Consider the following 16436-nt stretch of genomic DNA (forward strand, 5'->3'; position numbering starts at 1 on the left):
TCTGCTTTAATTTACAACAGGCTCTGTTGGCCATGTTGGCCGTTGCTGTATTTTAGTTATTCTTCCCGTTCCCACCACTTCCCTTCTCTTTCCCTTCCCTATACACCCTCTTGGCGGGGGGAGCACTCTGTCATGTGGAAAAGTAGCAGGGTGACAGCTATATCTGATGTTAGGTGAGTATGGACACAACACCTTGTTGGAAGATTATTTCCCTTAATGTGAAAGGGCTCAACTCCCCCAACAAGAGACGCCAAATATGGCGGTATTTACTACTGCAGAATCCTGATATAATTTACTTGCAAGAGACCCACCTCCTTAAGGCTGATGTGACTCGGATCTTATAGTCGGAGAGGACTTCAACTTAGTGTGGGATGCGGAGTTAGATCGCTGTGGGGGCGCCTTTCATGGGGTGGGGGCTATGTCCGCAGCAGTGAAAAAGTCCCTCACTGCTTTAAACCTCCATAAACGTGTGGTTTACCCGCATGTGGCATGTGGTGGCGATGGAGCTGCTCACGGCACGTCTACAACTCCCTGACACTAAATTCCGGAAACTTTGGAAGCCCTTGATTGACCACCTGGGGCGACTGGAACACGTTAGATTGCAGCCACCTAGACTCCGAGCACTGCAGTTGTTAGATGATGCCGCTCTCAGACTCTCTTTCTGGCTTGGATGCCCTTGCCCCCCACGCTTGAGCCTTTGCCACCGCCTCTAGCCTTAATATACATTTTACCGGAGGCGATGTCTGGGTTAACTGCAGCGACACTCTCTGGCACTGCAGTGGTTCTAGATAGTGGTAGTAGGGAACTGCCACCTCCCCCCCGCCGCTCTCTCTCACCATACCCCACTACCCCCTGCTTACCCTTCCGCTCTCCACATTGATTGGGGTTTTTTTTTTTTTCCGTCAAATTGCGAGTTATGGTACACAGTAAATTGGTATAACAACGCCATAGTGATGCAGCACAGAGGTGTCATTATTAGCGAGGCTGCCCTGACTGCTTTGGATTACCGGATTACCTTTGTCGATTTCAGACCTGCAGGGTTAGCTGGGCATGGGATACGATGGGACGCTGGAAAATAATGTTCTTTCTTTTACGATGCCTGAATCAGCATTCTATTGAGCCATGTACAGGCTGCTGTAACATGTAATGCGCTATATGTCCTTTATAAATGCCAATAAAAACGTTATGAAACAAAAAAAATGCCCAAAGGTGAGAGTAGGTTTAGCGAACCTAGAAAAATTGTCCAAGTTAACAACAACACTGTTGTTCTGAATAACGGAGAAGTTTGGCACATGAATCGCCTTGCTCTTACAGATAAATGTAGTGAGAGTTTCAGTCACAATCAGATTCCTCTAAACAGCTATTGGTGGTTGAGTAGTAATGATGGTAGTTTTAGATCATCTGGTGTGAGTGATTCAACGTGTCGTGAGAGCGTTTGAGATATTGAGAGAGAAGATCGTGTTTTAAGGAGAGGAAATTTGGAGGGTGTACTTAAACAAGGTGAGCAGAATCAAGGAATTCCTTATTATTCTGCTGACTTGAAAACTTCCCTGGGTAGAGTTGTTGAGAAACTTAGTAATTTCAATGATTTCCTGTGTGATTAGAGAATATGTAAAAAACTATATTGTTATTTTGCTCTGCTTTCAACAACTTACTGATTTTTTCTTTTTTTTCTCTTTCTTCATCTTTCTTTTTAATTTCTTTTTTAAAAGGGGGAAGGATGTATAGTATCTGTAGCAGGTGTGTTTTTAGAACATAGAACCTCTGTATTGTTTATTCCATGTCCTTAGTATTTATATGAGGCCATTGGATGTGTTGGAAAACATAAACGGGGAGGAAAGCGAGGAGACTCCAGAACAGCTTTGAAACAAAGACTTTATTCGGCTAAGTACACAACATGGCAGGAAGCAGCACAGTCCAGACAACGAATGCCGCAACCGCCGATAAACACCATATATTTACAATGTCCCCTTAACTTGAACCCCGCACCCGCGAGCTCTCCAACGTTACTCTCAATGCCACATAAGAACATGGCATGAGCATGACACGAGCTGAGGGACGAACCGCTCGTGTCTCACACACACGCGAGTGCATTCAAAAGTTGCGCTCAAGGCAGGAACACGACACGAGCGGAGGAGAGATCCGCTTGTGTCATTTCCACATGCGAGCACATTCAAAAGATGCATTCAATACAATACAAGGCACATACAAAAGAATGTTTCAGCATTCTTGCATTGTACTTGTGTTGAGTGTCCCAGGCCTGAACGTATCCTCGGAGTCGGATCGATGCTCTAAGGGGTCCCCCTCCCAACCTCCCCAAGTCTGGATATCAAGGTAACGCAGACTAAAGGGTGGTTAAGCGGGGGAAGGAAAGGATGGGGACAGCAGGGAGGGAGACCTGTAGAAGACACAAGAGAAACACTGGTTAGTACCAGGACCACCCTTCCTACACTCCTGCAGTCCCACTCTCCCTTTCCCCGTCTCCTTGCCCTCACTAACCTGTAAAGGAAAAGAAGGATGAGTCAACCCTCCGGGGTGTAGCCTAGACCTCTTGGAGCCCAAGATTTGTGCAAAAAACCTAGTACTGCTAAGCACCCCCTGGGGAATAGGAAAGAATAGCTGATATGCAGATGGGTATCATCGAGGGTGTAATCAGCAGGTATCTAGAACACCCACACGTCCCAGTCACAGCGTGCACTCTCACCGAATGCACTGTAATTCAGGTAAATCCACGGTAATCACCGTCTATAGGTTTGAGAAACTTTCAGCGGAGGTAGCGAATGAAGGAGCGCGTTAAATCAAATGCGGTACTGAGTGACCCCCACAAGCACCTCTCCGCATTAATCAACAGGAGTAGAGTTACGTCACTCTACATCAAAGCACACAAGTTAAACACCGAGGGCGTCCCCTCTAGACCTAACAATGTAGTGGCCTTTCCCTCGCATGAACTCGGAATAGGAATCAGGGAAAGAGTTTGCCAACGAAGGGAAAGTTCGCCACCCTCTGACAACCCGGAAAACAGATTGTCAAGAACAGGTATGCTGGTTAGAAACACTCCGGCAATACACGCGTCAATCCTAGCGTGTTGCCGAATCCAAAGTCAAAACACGATGCCCCAATCACAGAAACAACTGAAGGTTTGGTGTCACGGACACCCTTACCCAGCCTCTAGATGCAGCAACGAAATGCCGTGAGCCAGTAATCCCAAGAATAATCGGCAGCGTCTTCCGCCGACTGCCGCGTCTTGAGCGGCCGCTTCCGCATCACGTGGGACGCGCGTTGGAGACGTCCCACGTCTCCTCGAGCATCAGGCTGCCGGGAATAGTAGTTTTGTCAGCACCTGACAGCGCGACTGGAGCCACGGTGTCCCGTGACATTGAGATGGACCTCTACTTTCTATGGGGTTATTATTAAAGAAGTTACCTTTGGAAGATTACTTGTTCCAGCGTGTTATTACCTGCCTGATACTGCAGCCACCCAGCCAAACCACATAATATTCCACTGTCTTACACCTTTCATACAGGTTTATTATTTTATTAGCTACAGAAAGATTCTTTGTATGTATTAGTCGCTGATAGCGAGGCCCGAGAGAGACTTGATATTGAACGTGGGGAAACAATGGTCTATAGAAGCTTTCTGTTCATTGTGTATCAACCTGGCAAGTTGTTCAAGGCTGAGAACAGCAGCCTCAGTTTGATGCATTGGGAATTCAGAGCTATGATGCAGATACACTTGAGTAGTGTTCTGATTGGTTCCTGGTGGTGTGAACAGAGATAATGTGCTTGAATCTCCTGTTACTTTTATATTGGTGTTCCCATAGTTTGCGTTAAGAGAGATTCCCTTTAGACTTAAGAGCAGTACAGACTTCTTTGTCTGCCTTATTCTTGAACCTGAAGTTTTATGCTAAACACTTATTTCCTTTTCCTTTAGAGTTCTACTGGAGTTGGATTATGCTGACACCTTCTGCTTCTATGCTCCCAAATTAGAGACCCTTGATAAATGATCCTATATATTACCCATGTTAGAGAAGGGAAGTTTCTTTATGGAAAACCTTTTCACTTTGATTTGCTATTGTATAATTGTGGCTGTCACAATTCTGTAACTCATTATATTGTGTCTCAACCAACTGACATATTTTACTTTGCCTATTGTACTGGTGTGCTTACTGAATTTACATACAGTTTGCATATTGACTGGATTAATTGGTAATCCAAATAAAACTCTTTAATCATAGTCAGTGATTTCTAGTCCTCAGTGTGGAGTCACATGGGCTTCACAAGCACATTGTATTGTTGATGTCAGTTATAAAAGGTTCAATCGACCAATAAGAAAGTCTTTGATGACCTGACTAAGAGACTATACACCAAAGGCCCAGGACGCTCCAGAAATCTATTCAGGTTGACCTCCTCTGACTCATCTGAGTCCCTGTATTCTCCCAGGACATACTAACAGGCTCTCAAAATTTTGAAGCTTGGGTGCACATAAGAGATGCTCTACATATGCTGTCTACAGTAATTCTAGGATGTCCAACCAGTGATGGGGTTGCTTGCCTTAGGGTGGGGTTCTAGTCCCGTGAAGGACACCACTTTGGACGGCACTGAGTCCACTCATGAAGATTTTTCATTGTCATGGACAGGAATTAGGGCTAATAAAGCCAGCAGCTGTTGGCCACGGGGGCCCAAAGTGGCAGAAATAAATTACTGCACAGACTTTTGCATAGCCTGGTCTAGAGTAGATTTATCATGGCCAAAAACAAAGGCTGCAGCTGCATAGTAAAATTCGCCTGGGCCCAGAGATGACACGATGGACACTGAGCAATTAAACTTGGGTTGCACGCCTTCCATCTTCCTAAATAGGGATGAGGGATCCCTCAGGTGATCACGCTGAATGGATGGGCTGAGCCCCAGCGGCTAGGTAGCGCACGATAATTCTTGCAACTCCGCCTGACAGAAGCAGGAGGTGCGAGTGGACAACAAACCAGCAAAGAAGCGCACCACAGGATCTCAGTCAAACAAGAAAAGTGGAGCGTAGGCATGGCACAATTCCTTGCCAGAAACATGAGGTGAGCCGTTGCCGGGGGTCCCATGGAGGCCCCTAAAGAAATAACAGATCTCCCAGCACCGCACACACAGCCGAAGCCGAACACAGAAATAGACAGATAATGACCACGGGTGACGCCGCATTCACGGTCCGCACAAGAGCCACTAGCCGATGTAAAAAATATGAATATAATCGAAAAATACATAGCACCAAAATATGACCCAAAGCTTCAACCAGCGGTGCGTCAACAGGAGTTTTACATATTTATTTAGAGCGTTACAGACTCTGCTTGTGTACATGGTAACTTGGGTTTTGTAGTTCTTTGCTACTTCGGACTTGTAGTTTTTTTCATTATTGTTTTGCTGTAAACTGAATTGGTTGCTGTGAATGGAAGGTGAAGGATTGTTGAATCCTCGCCCCATTCGTGGAATCCCCTATCTGTGCTGTCATCATAGCCCTACTTTTTTAGCTGACGATTTGTTATAGAAAACGCGACCAGACATTATACATAGGCAAACATTACATCCTTCTTGAAAAGCGGTCAAGGCAAACTTTCATCCCAGTAACACGGGACGAAAGAAAATATCTCGGCAAAGTTCCGCTCAATCTTTTAAGAAGGAGCGTGATTCCAAATCCCAATTATGGCGGCAGCCTCCGAAGACCACGCCTGTGCCATTGCTTTAAGGAAAACTCGCTCTAGTGTTTAACTCACTGCCTCGTCTTCTGTGATTGGCCAACAATCGAAAGAAGGGATGGACAGTAGCTGTCACGCGCCTTCTCCCTGGAGGTCACGCCTGCGCGCTGATAGCTGTGTAATGATCGGCGGCGCGGGTTGAAAGTGAGAATCTAACTTTTGCGCGGCCTGGGCGCGAGCAGAGGTGGCTTAGCGCGAGACACATCTGAAACCCGTCAGAGAGCAGCGCGGCCGCTGACCGCGTCGCTCAGTCCGCCCTCACCACTAGAATTAGTGGGAACGCCAGCCCCGCCTGACAGATTTGTGGTGGTGGCTGTCTCCTAGAACCAGGGGCGGAAAACCAGTGAACGCCTTCGGTGCCCGGGGTACGCGGGCGAAGAAGAGGACCCCGAGAAGATGGCGAGTAAAGAAAGTAAGCGCCACGCAACCTCGGGGTGGGGAAGAACACAGCGGCCTGCACTGTGACGTCATAGCACACCGGGTCTGGAGCACTCATTACTCTTTATGACGTCGTCGCACTTCAGCATGTTTATACTGCTCCGAATGCATGATCACTGTAGAACCCATTGAGTGCTTCTGAAGAGCAGGGTTCTGTTTTGAGTGTGGGAAGCTGATGAGAAATGGCGCGAAAAATGCCGGGCGGCAAACCCGCCGAGCGTGTGCAGTTCCATGTATGACTGATCTGAATGGGGTTGGAGGTCTCTGCGGCCGACTCCGTGATAGGTTTTCGGGTTATAAGCATGGCCATACGATTAAATATAACTTAATTGTGCAATGTGGATATTAAGAAAACGGACGTGTATAGAGTCGTAACAAGGTGGTCCTCTGTTTTGCTTGATTTAGCAAGTAGTAGCAATCTCCTCTCAACTAATCTCGCTGTCTGTTCCGCGCACCTAACATGAATATGCTCCCCTCAATACACGCTTTGCCGACTACCCTAATCCACTTTTTTCATTGCACTGGTGTCTGCACCTCCGTCTACTTTGCCGAATTATGACACAAAGAAAGATCAGGCCAGGTGGCACTGCCCGGGCTGTCAGGCTCAGAAGTCCATTCAGATGGAACAAAATAATGTCCATATAACTGCTGCACCGAACCATGGCTCCATTGATGGTTTAGTTTTGCGTAGTCGACATACTGTCGGAAGGGCATATGCTGCTTATGACGTTTGTTAGGTTCCTTGAATTTGAATTGGTGTCTTACTTAATTTGTTAACTGACTGTTTGGGTTTGTTTTTATATTGCTCTTACTGTCCTCCTTGTGTAGAGAAATAATAATCACTATTATTTTCAGGCCAAGGAATGACGGCACAAGCGGTCTGATTGCAAATGACCAGTTGTAAGCTAACCAAGAATTTACAATGGACTTAAAACCCCACCCATTGGTTAGCTTTGTCACTCATTTGCTTGCTCTTTTTTTCAATGGTTTGCCTTGTCCAACATGTTTGTCCCTCCCTGTAGTATACTCTCATTTCTTGTGTTCTTCCACTGTTCACTTTTATAAAAAAAAATTCTTTAAGCATTCCATGAGAATGCCTAAGCAAAAAAAAAAGAGGTAATGGTATGAACGTGTCATGGTACTGCTGACAGTCCTACCATTCTTCAAGTTCACACATGAGAAAACATATGCATACGTGTCACCACACGCGTGCGCATACAAAATGACACAGGCAATTTATTTTTATTTTTTATTCACCATTCCGAGAATGGTGACTGTTGGACTTGGCCCTTCTGGCAGGTTCACCCCTGAACTTTTTTTGCTTTTTACTGATGACTTGGTGTGGTGATTTTTTGGTTTCCTGCGCACTTTCCCTGTGTCCCAGGGTAAAGTGCGTGCGTGCTCTGAGTGCATGTGGTGAGATAGGCCTGCCCTCCCATAGGAATGCATGGGGAATGTATGTGTCCCTAGTAGTTCCTGATGCGTGGAGTGTGCAGGCCCGAGTTTGGTATGTGCAGACTCGTGGGAGTGAATGCTGCGCGATGATGTGTGCGGCGTGTATGTACCTAGTGTGGAAGTGCCACTTCTAGAAGTGGGCACTTCTGTGTGCAGTGTGTCTGTCGCGTGATTGGCTGGTCATGTCATGTGACGGGCTAGGGATTCCCCAGTGTCAGGATGAGTCACCCAGTGGTGAATGGGGAGATCAGCAGCTAGATGGGTGGGAGGAGTCCACCTGGGTCCTGAATAGGACAGGGTTTTCCAAACACAATGCTGGCCCCGCCCCCTGTGGTGCGACTGACGACCCTAGCCCTTCCAGTGAATAGAGTGAGGGGCTGAGCACATCAAGGGTGCTCCCCAACCAGCTGCGACTGGTTTTCCCCCTCACCCTGAACCCAGAACAAAGGGTTTGCCTGTATAAAAATGGGGCTGTGTCCCCACAGAAACTGTTCTCTGCCAGGATCTTACCTGAGGGGGGCTGCTGCTGCTGCTGGACCACAGGACCGCCACTTGGATTACCTCCCTGCCTGGAGGCCCAGTGAGCTGGCTCTGGGTCCAGCCTTGCCCCCCTGCCTTTTGAAGAACTTTGCTGGACTTTTGTGTTTACTGGCACCCCTAAGCACCTGGAAGCGCTTTTCTTAGCCCCTAAGCGCCTGGAAGCGCTCTTATTTTACTTAGAGCGCTTGGAACGCTTTATTTGGTGCCCCAGCACTCCTAGAGCACGCCTGTGTTGCCCCTGCAGCACCGCTCCTCCTACACGAGGGAATCCCCGGCGTAGGGATTCCCCCTCTGGTGGCCGAGAGTTGAAGCGGGTGCCCACCCCGCATTGCCGTGGTCATTGGCGGGTGCCCACCCCGCTTATTTTATTATTTCGATAGCGGGAGCCCACTCCGCATACCGGTGCTGTCGCGGGTGCCCACCCCGCTTATTTGCGTGGTATCGAAATCACCGCCGCGGCCCGGGCTGGGACAGGAAGTCAGGCTGTCCTGGTTGGGACGTGGGCGGGGCCTCGTTCAAAACAGGAAGCGGGCGGGAGCCTACCCCGCGCTCCTGTGCCAGGAAATAGAGCCGGAAGGCGTCGGGAGGCCACCCCGCGCTCCGGTGCAGCCCGAAGAAGTAGCCAGAGGAAGCGGAACCCGTCCGGGGCAGGGCTATCACGGCGCGACCAAGGAGAGAGAGAGGAAGCGCCGTGACTGCCCTCAGCCCCACCGAGAGAGAAGTAACTCCGACGAGAGGAGGACCGGGAGCCCACCACGCCTCCGTGTGTTGCCTGCCCGCAAGCCGGTAAGTGCGGCTCCGCTGCTGGGTGGCTGGGGGATGTGGTGAGGCGCGTTGTCCGGTGCCGCCCCTGTGATGAAGACTAGCACTGCGGGCGCAGTGCTCATCCCTCCCTCCCGCTGCCCCGTCTGACAGTGGGCAGCGGCAGCGCTTCAGGGACAGAGTTGGTGAAAGCACCTCCTTGGCTCCAGTGGGGGCCTGAGTCGACTCGAGTCCAGAGGGACTCCACTGTTGGGGGGCCTTTCTGTCCTTGCCTAGGGCCCCGTGAAGGCTCCAACCCCGGGGCCATTGGTGGATTCCGAGCGCTAGTGCGCTCCAACGAGGCCATTGTTTAAAGAGCCTGAGAGGGCTCCAACGACGGGGGCATTTCTTGTTTTAGAGCCTGCGAGGCTCAGGGGCATTCCTTGTTTTAGAGCCTGCCTGCGAGGCTCAGGGGGCAATAACTGTCTAAGGGCCCAGAGGTGCCCAGGCCTCAGTCCCTACAGCTGCCCAGCACTTAGTGGGCAGCTGCCACGTTTAGGTTGGGCATTGTGCGCCTGGCTTGCGCAGTCGCGCCCTGACATTCTTGGATATTGGTCATTTCTGCCCCCCCCCCCCCTGAGAGGCCAGTTGGCCTGGGGACAGTTATTTTGTGTTGTGCCCTCGCCCAGGGTACCTGGTGATCTGCATATATGTACTTTTGCGCCTGCGCAATGTCCTCATGATATTTTCCTTCCCTACACCTCTGAATGTTATGCATCATGTGTTTATGTGCTTAGACCCCTACAGGTATTGTGATACTTAGGTGGTTGTTTTCTCCCTAGTACAGGTGGTACTAGTGAGGTCCTAGTTCCCTGCGTGATATATTCCTAAAGGTGGTTAGGGTTGCGTAGGTGGTACTTCCTGTTACCAGTAGTTACTGGGTATGTGCTATGTTCTAAAGTTTTATTCCTATGTTCTAAGTGCTATTTCTAAAAAGTGCTAATTCCTGACAGTGGTCCATGTGGCCCTGTCCCCTGTATATATAATCCCTTGTAAATTTTGCCCGTGCCTGTTGGCACATTGTAAAGTGTGTGTTTTTATCTAATGTGTTGTGTATAATACAAAGGTTATTTTTATATAATACCTTGTGTGGAGTTTCCTTTGTGGTGGGCCTTGGGTGGTGTTGCTGGGTGCGTGCGCAAACGCTTTACACATCGCCTCAGGGATAAGCCTGACTGCTCGTGCCAAGCTACCAAGGGGGTGAGCAGGGGTTATCTTTGGCGTGTAACTTCCTTGCCCTGACTAGAGTGGTGGTTTCTGCCTGGCTTTGGCGCAAGCCTTAGCCAACCAGAAATCCCATTTCTAACAGTGACCGTTCATTGAAGAGGTACATTTTGTTAATTGTAAAACTGAATGGCAAGCAACAAATGTCAGGTACCAGACTCGGTGGTGGTTGTGGAGGGGTGTAACATGCATCAGGAGAGATGGACAGAGGTGGGCGAGGCATGATGGAGCTTGAGTCCGGGTAGGAGTAACAGTGTATGAAACGGGGGTCTGGGGAGGAGAGAGCAACACAGCGTGCGAGGGCAGTGGGTACTGATTGGTGTGGTAGGGAAGAGGATGGACAGGGAAGAGGATGGACAGAACTGTGCAGCATGGCACAAAAGAGTGGTACTTGAGCTGTAATTTCTATAGGAATGAGCAAATGCTCCTATTCGCATGCGTGCCTCCAACATGAGTTTTTTTTTTTTCTTTAATTTTTTCTTTTTCCTGCACTGTGTGGGAGGGTAAGCAACAGAGGGGGTGGGTAAAAGCCGCACTCGAGGGAGAAACGCACATTAACAAGCACAACACGGAGGAGGCAATGGAAAAGTACACGGATGAGGGAGCAACACTGAGCTAGGCAGGGCGACAGAAGTACACAAGAGAGAGCTGGAAAATACATGCACTCCCATAGAGTGGTAAACTAAAACGGATAACATGCGTTCCTAGCAGTGAAGGGATAAAAGCCAGACAGTCAGATGATAGAGGGTATGCTCTAGGGTTGGACAAACGAGGGTCAATGTGGGACAAAGCCATGGGATAAGAAGCAAGCAAATGAGTGATGAGAAAGGCAATCCATACTTGGCAATGGGTGGGCTGTATGCCCCTCTGAGCTGTAAGGCCACAATAGAGTTTTCACAACCAGGTTTGCTGCCTTGTAGGCTCGACCTAAAATGAGGAAGGGAAGCTATTGACTAAAAAGCAAGCAAATGAGTGAGAAGAAAGACAACCAGTGGTGAATAATGAGCAGTAAGTTTTTGGTTTGGTCCACAAGAGGCATTTGCCTACAGACAGCTAAAAGCGAGGCCGGCCACATGATCCCCTCCCCAGCCCTGTCACAAAATCCTCCCTTCTGTCATTGCAACCAAACCCTTAGTTCTGTTTTGTCATGGTATTTAATTTCTGCTCAGGCCTAAGCATAGAGACAAAGTATGTTCATCTTTAAATGTGGCTGCTGCTGCTTCACCCAAATGGCTGGTTTAGGTACTCTGGGCACTTTGCCACTGCTGATCAGTGCCAAATTGCAAGTGCTTCCTCGGTAAATTGTGATTATGCTTGGCATATTTGATTCACTGGTACTTCCTTGGGTAAGTGCACGGAGGGTGCCAGGGCCTCTAAATCAAATGCTACTAGTGGGCCTGCAGCACTGATTGTGCCACCCACACCAGTAGCCTTTCAACTATCTCAGACCTGCCACTGCAGTGTCTGCGCGCACAGTTTTTAACTGAACTCGTCCTACCTGCATCACTGTGAACGCCGCCATCGCCACGAGTCAAGGGGGATAAATTCCTGCGTGCCCAGCTGCTCCCTGGTTGCCGGTCCATCGCCAAGAGTCAAAGGGCGACACGGAAGGAGCACTGAATACCGCCGTACCGGGACTCCAATTCCCGGCTGTCCCTGCGGCGGCGCGGAGCTTGGACGCCACATTTGCGCCAGGAGGCGCGTATAACCGACGTTGCGCCCGGCGGAGCGGGGGGAACTCGTCCTACCTGCATCACTGTGAACGCCGCCATCGCCACGAGTCAAGGGGGATAAATTCCTGCGTGCCCAGCTGCTCCCTGGTTGCCGGTCCATCGCCAAGAGTCAAAGGGCGACACTGAAGGAGCACTGAATACCGCCGTACCGGGACTCCAATTCCCGGCTGTCCCTGCGGCGGCGCGGAGCTTGGACGCCACATTTGCGCCAGGAGGCGCGTATAACCGATGTTGCGCCACGCCTCGCGGGACGCGCGCGGGCGGCGCCGGGCAGAGGGCGGGCCGTCTGTGGCCAGAAGAGGCTGGGCTGGGCCACCCCCCTGAGGTGCTGCGACACGGATACTGGGACACTGTGTGAAGGTACTGTTATCAATACTAACGGTTGGCCAGTGGCTTTCTGTCGGTTGTGGAGGACGGGAGGTGCTCCACCCTCCTCTTGTTACTGTGGGACACTACCGGGTAATAGGCTATTGTGAACTGAGGGGAACGTGATAGAAGTGTCAGGGGACATAACAGTTTATTTGTATTGACCTGTAACAGTGTGGTGTTAGAGAACCCTATGTCAAAAGCTAAACCTTCCTCAACCAAATCAACCATGGACAATTATTTGGTGAAGATGGTTGATAAAATAAATAAAGAGCGGAGAAAATCACTGGGGCGGGTGGAGGTAATCGACCCTATTCTTGTAGATACCAACCCTCCTTCTCACTCATCTGCTATAGACAATGTTAATGCCAACCATGAGCCCAGTAATCATGATCGAATCTATGATATGGCAGACCTTAGTGTGCCTGCCTCCGCAGATGACACCAATATAGTTGACCCATCTCTTGAGGACCAAACATGCACTGGAGACTCTTCGACTGCTGCCACAGCGGTTACCTCATCACAAAGAATACTACGTTCTAGTCGGTCACATAATAAGACATACAATAAGACCGTGCATTCTAGGAGGGGGGGGGGGGGAGAACATTAACTAAAAGAATCGATCCTTTGGCCATGAATTCTACCCAAACCCCTCCCACTGTGATGGATAGTAACCCGGTCATTATTGAAAGTGGTCAGTTGGATCTTCTAATTAGCATGATTGATGCCAAGTTTGATTTACTAATCAAACCCTTAATGAATAAATTAGATATGGCAATTAATGAGGTGGCTAGGTTGGGAGGTCTGTTAGAATCCCATCTCAAAGTAAGCACTGGAGCTGAAGCAATCGCCGAAACCCTAGTAAACAGCCGTGCTTCTCGACAGACCTCTGAGTCAGTTGACCCAGCGACCAACCCCCCTAAGGCCTCACAAAGCATGCAAGTTAATGAAAGTAGAAATTCCACTGGTTCTCTGCCGATCCCGGACCAACAAGGACCGTCTTATATCCCTGGTCCTGGTGTAAAAAATCTAGGTACCTCAAGGCCCGACCTGCCCCCAGCCTGCGCCCCGTTTGTGGCGGTCCTTACAAATGTGCCACAAGTTAAAGAAACTGGTCGTAACTTTAGTGAAACCCATGTCTCTTTGAAAAATAAAACCGTGGATTGGCTGCACCGGGAATGTGGCTTTCCAGCAGCCTTGGCTAAGGATATCATAAGCACTAGAAGAGTTGATTGGATCGGGAGCTCGCGTAAGACCTGTGGGGGTGATTGTATTATAGTCAATTTCCGTAACCCGCACCTTGCTTCCACAGCTCTGTTAAGAGCGCAATCCTCTCCCTCATTGGAAAAAGGGATATCCCTTCGGCCTTTAGGATATTTTTACAGACACCATAACACCCGTCCAAATACTGCACATACAGGGGTGAGGGAAAGAGATAAGTATGTTCCCCCTGGTCCTATCTTTACCACGGTAAACCGATTTGAAGCATTGAGTGGATTAGATGGGAATGATTGACTGGGGATAGATCTGTTTGAGTCAACTATTGTGGCTAATATCACAGGAGACAAGGGAGGGACTGAAGCAGTGAGGGCTCTAGACCCAGTGAATGTCAGAGGGACTGTTATTGCCGCTGGAAATTTTGGCAACTGTGAAGACGAGAGCTGTGCTCCTTTGTTCAGCGACCAGCCCTGCAGTCCCATCCATTCCGACTCCAACAGCCCCCCTTCCTGCCTTAGATCACGGAATCAGAGTGCCTGTTCGATCGCTAGCTGGAACATTGCTGGACATTCCTGTAAGATTATTTGCCCAGGATGGGTTGAACTTATTAACAGTTTTAACATTTTATGTTTCCAGGAAACCTGGTGTGTTAATCCAATCAATTACAATGGCTTTGTCTCTTATAACCTACCAGCTGAGGCCTCAACATCGGGTAGAGCCAAGGGTGGCCTATTGGTTATGATTGCTGTTGATATTCCTGTCAAAGTCAAAAAACATGTGTTGGTTGGAACACATTCTCAGATCTTATGGCTTCAACAGGAGCAGGACAGGAATATGCTTTTAATTAATTTTTATAACAATGTCTTTGACAACTCAAGGTACCAGGTTGTACTTGCTTTAGAATCTGCTATGGAAAATATAGTAACTAAGTTTGATATTGTTTTTGATATCATTTGGGTGGGAGACTTCAATACAACGGTGTGCCCCTTTGCCACCCAAAAGGTATGTGGTTTTATTGATAGTTGGGGAGACGGGGTTCCTCACTTCCCTCACAACGCATATGGTAATTCTCTGAACAAAATTTTAATGACATATGACATGGAAATATTGACTAACCAGACTAACAATTCAGGCGAAGTTGTCCCCACTTATACGGGAAGGAACGCCAACACAGTGATTGATTTTATCTGTTTATCATCTGGAATCGCTCCAAGGTGTTCTACCCCTGTGGTTGTAGACAACATGATTAGTGATCATAACTGTATCACAGCAGAGTTAATTCTATGGAAGGAACGACCTGTGTCTGCCCCATGTACTATTACTAATATTGAACCCCACCGCCCCAACGGTATTCGTATTAGATGGAAAGGCAATAAAGCGGACATTCAGTCTAATGCCGTTGTGTCAAAGTGTCTCACAGAAATAGTTACTATATTAGAACGGGAGGAGGGAAATGCTGAAATCCTGCATACTTTTATTAATCTTAACCTAATTATAAGTAGCAACTTTATTGTACCGCACAAGGGTACGAAACACCAGCCCAAGGGGTGGTTTGATCACGCCTGCACTATCGCACTTAAAAAACTTAAAACAGCACTGTCAGATAAGAAGAGAGATACTAGAACCATCGGGGAATTACGAGGGATTTACCAGATGGCTACCAAGTCCAGGAAAAATGGACTTAGACAAGAGGCCTGGGAAAAATTAGATCTAGCAGCCTCTACAGCGGATTCTTCTCTATTTTGGGCAACAGTAAATAGCCCTTTTTTGAAGGACGAAAAGATCCCAGAATTAACAGCTAATGTCAGTTCGGAGAGCTGGGTTACCCACTTCTCCCAGATCTTTGATTCAACCAAAACTGGAGAATTCCATGACGACAGATGGCCTGTTATACCCTTGGACATCACTATTGCTGAAGTGTGGGATAGTATTAAATCCAGCAAGGGTGGGAAGGCCCAGGGACCTGATGGGGTCCCTATTGACGTATACAAAACAGTACCTGAATTATGGGGCCCACTGCTCACAAGTTTTTAACACTGCCGTACGTTTTGGGGTCCCACACACCTGGGAAGAATCCATTATCGTACCGATTTTCAAAAAAGGTGACAGGGGGGATGCAAAGAACTACCGCCCAATATCCCTCCTGGACTCCTCGGTGAAAGTCATGAGCCGGGTACTCATGGTCAGGTTAGAAGAATGGGCCGAGTCCAATAATATCCTTGCTGACTCCCAATACGGCTTCAGGCCGGGCAGAGGAACATTGGAACAATGCCTCAATCTAGATTTAATCATAGGCAAATATACCAAGGCAAAAAAAGGATCGCTCTATCTCTGCTTCGCAGACTTGAGTAGTGCCTTTGACATGGTGGATCACAGTATCCTATGGTCCACGCTATTGGAATTGGGGGCCCCAGAGGCAATTGTTTACTTTCTAGCTAGACTTTACGCCAAATTAAATTCCAGTGTCTGCTATGGCCAGGCCGGGGAGTGTACCCCTAAGTTTGGGGTCAGACGGGGAATCAGGCAAGGGTGTGTGCTTGCCCCTTTGCTTTTTATTCTTTTTATTAATAAAGTGGACGCAGCTTTAAAGGAAATTGCGGCTGACGCACCAAAAATAAAAGATTTCAGCGTCCCCGTACTTCTCTATGCGGACGACGCTGTAATTTTGTCTAGGACCCCTATTGGTCTGCAGCGTTTGATGGACAGGTTTCTGCTGTTCATCAACGATAGAAAACTGTTGATCAACAAGACTAAAACTTTCATTATGGAATGCGGGGCGGTGTGTAAGAAGCCACATGCTTACTTTTTAGAAGGTCATAAGGTGTCTACAGTGGAATCTTTTAATTATCTCGGCATCACCTTTTCTAAATCAGGCAGCTGGACTAATGAGATTAATAATGTCCAGGCTAGGATGGCAAAAAACTCGC

The 16436-nt window shown here is 48.4% G+C and overlaps 1 protein-coding gene across 4 annotated transcripts in view; it reads left to right on the forward strand.

The window, feature by feature from the left end:
- Positions 1-5794: 5794 nt before the first annotated feature.
- The window catches only part of RBBP7 (RB binding protein 7, chromatin remodeling factor), an 81084-nt gene continuing 70442 nt past the window's right edge, over positions 5795-16436 (forward strand). The window contains exon 1 of one of the 4 annotated variants that reach the window (XM_085622675.1): positions 5795-6146. In XM_085622675.1, the coding sequence (XP_085478801.1) occupies positions 6131-6146 (16 nt within the window). In that variant the 5' untranslated portion in view covers positions 5795-6130. The remainder of the gene's footprint in view (positions 6147-16436) is intronic. The other 3 variants (XM_085622674.1, XM_085622673.1, XM_085622672.1) reach the window with 3 other exon arrangements.

This window comes from Triturus cristatus, chromosome 8 (assembly GCF_964204655.1).
Source record: "Triturus cristatus chromosome 8, aTriCri1.1, whole genome shotgun sequence".
In the NCBI taxonomy this organism is placed as follows: domain Eukaryota; kingdom Metazoa; phylum Chordata; class Amphibia; order Caudata; family Salamandridae; genus Triturus; species Triturus cristatus.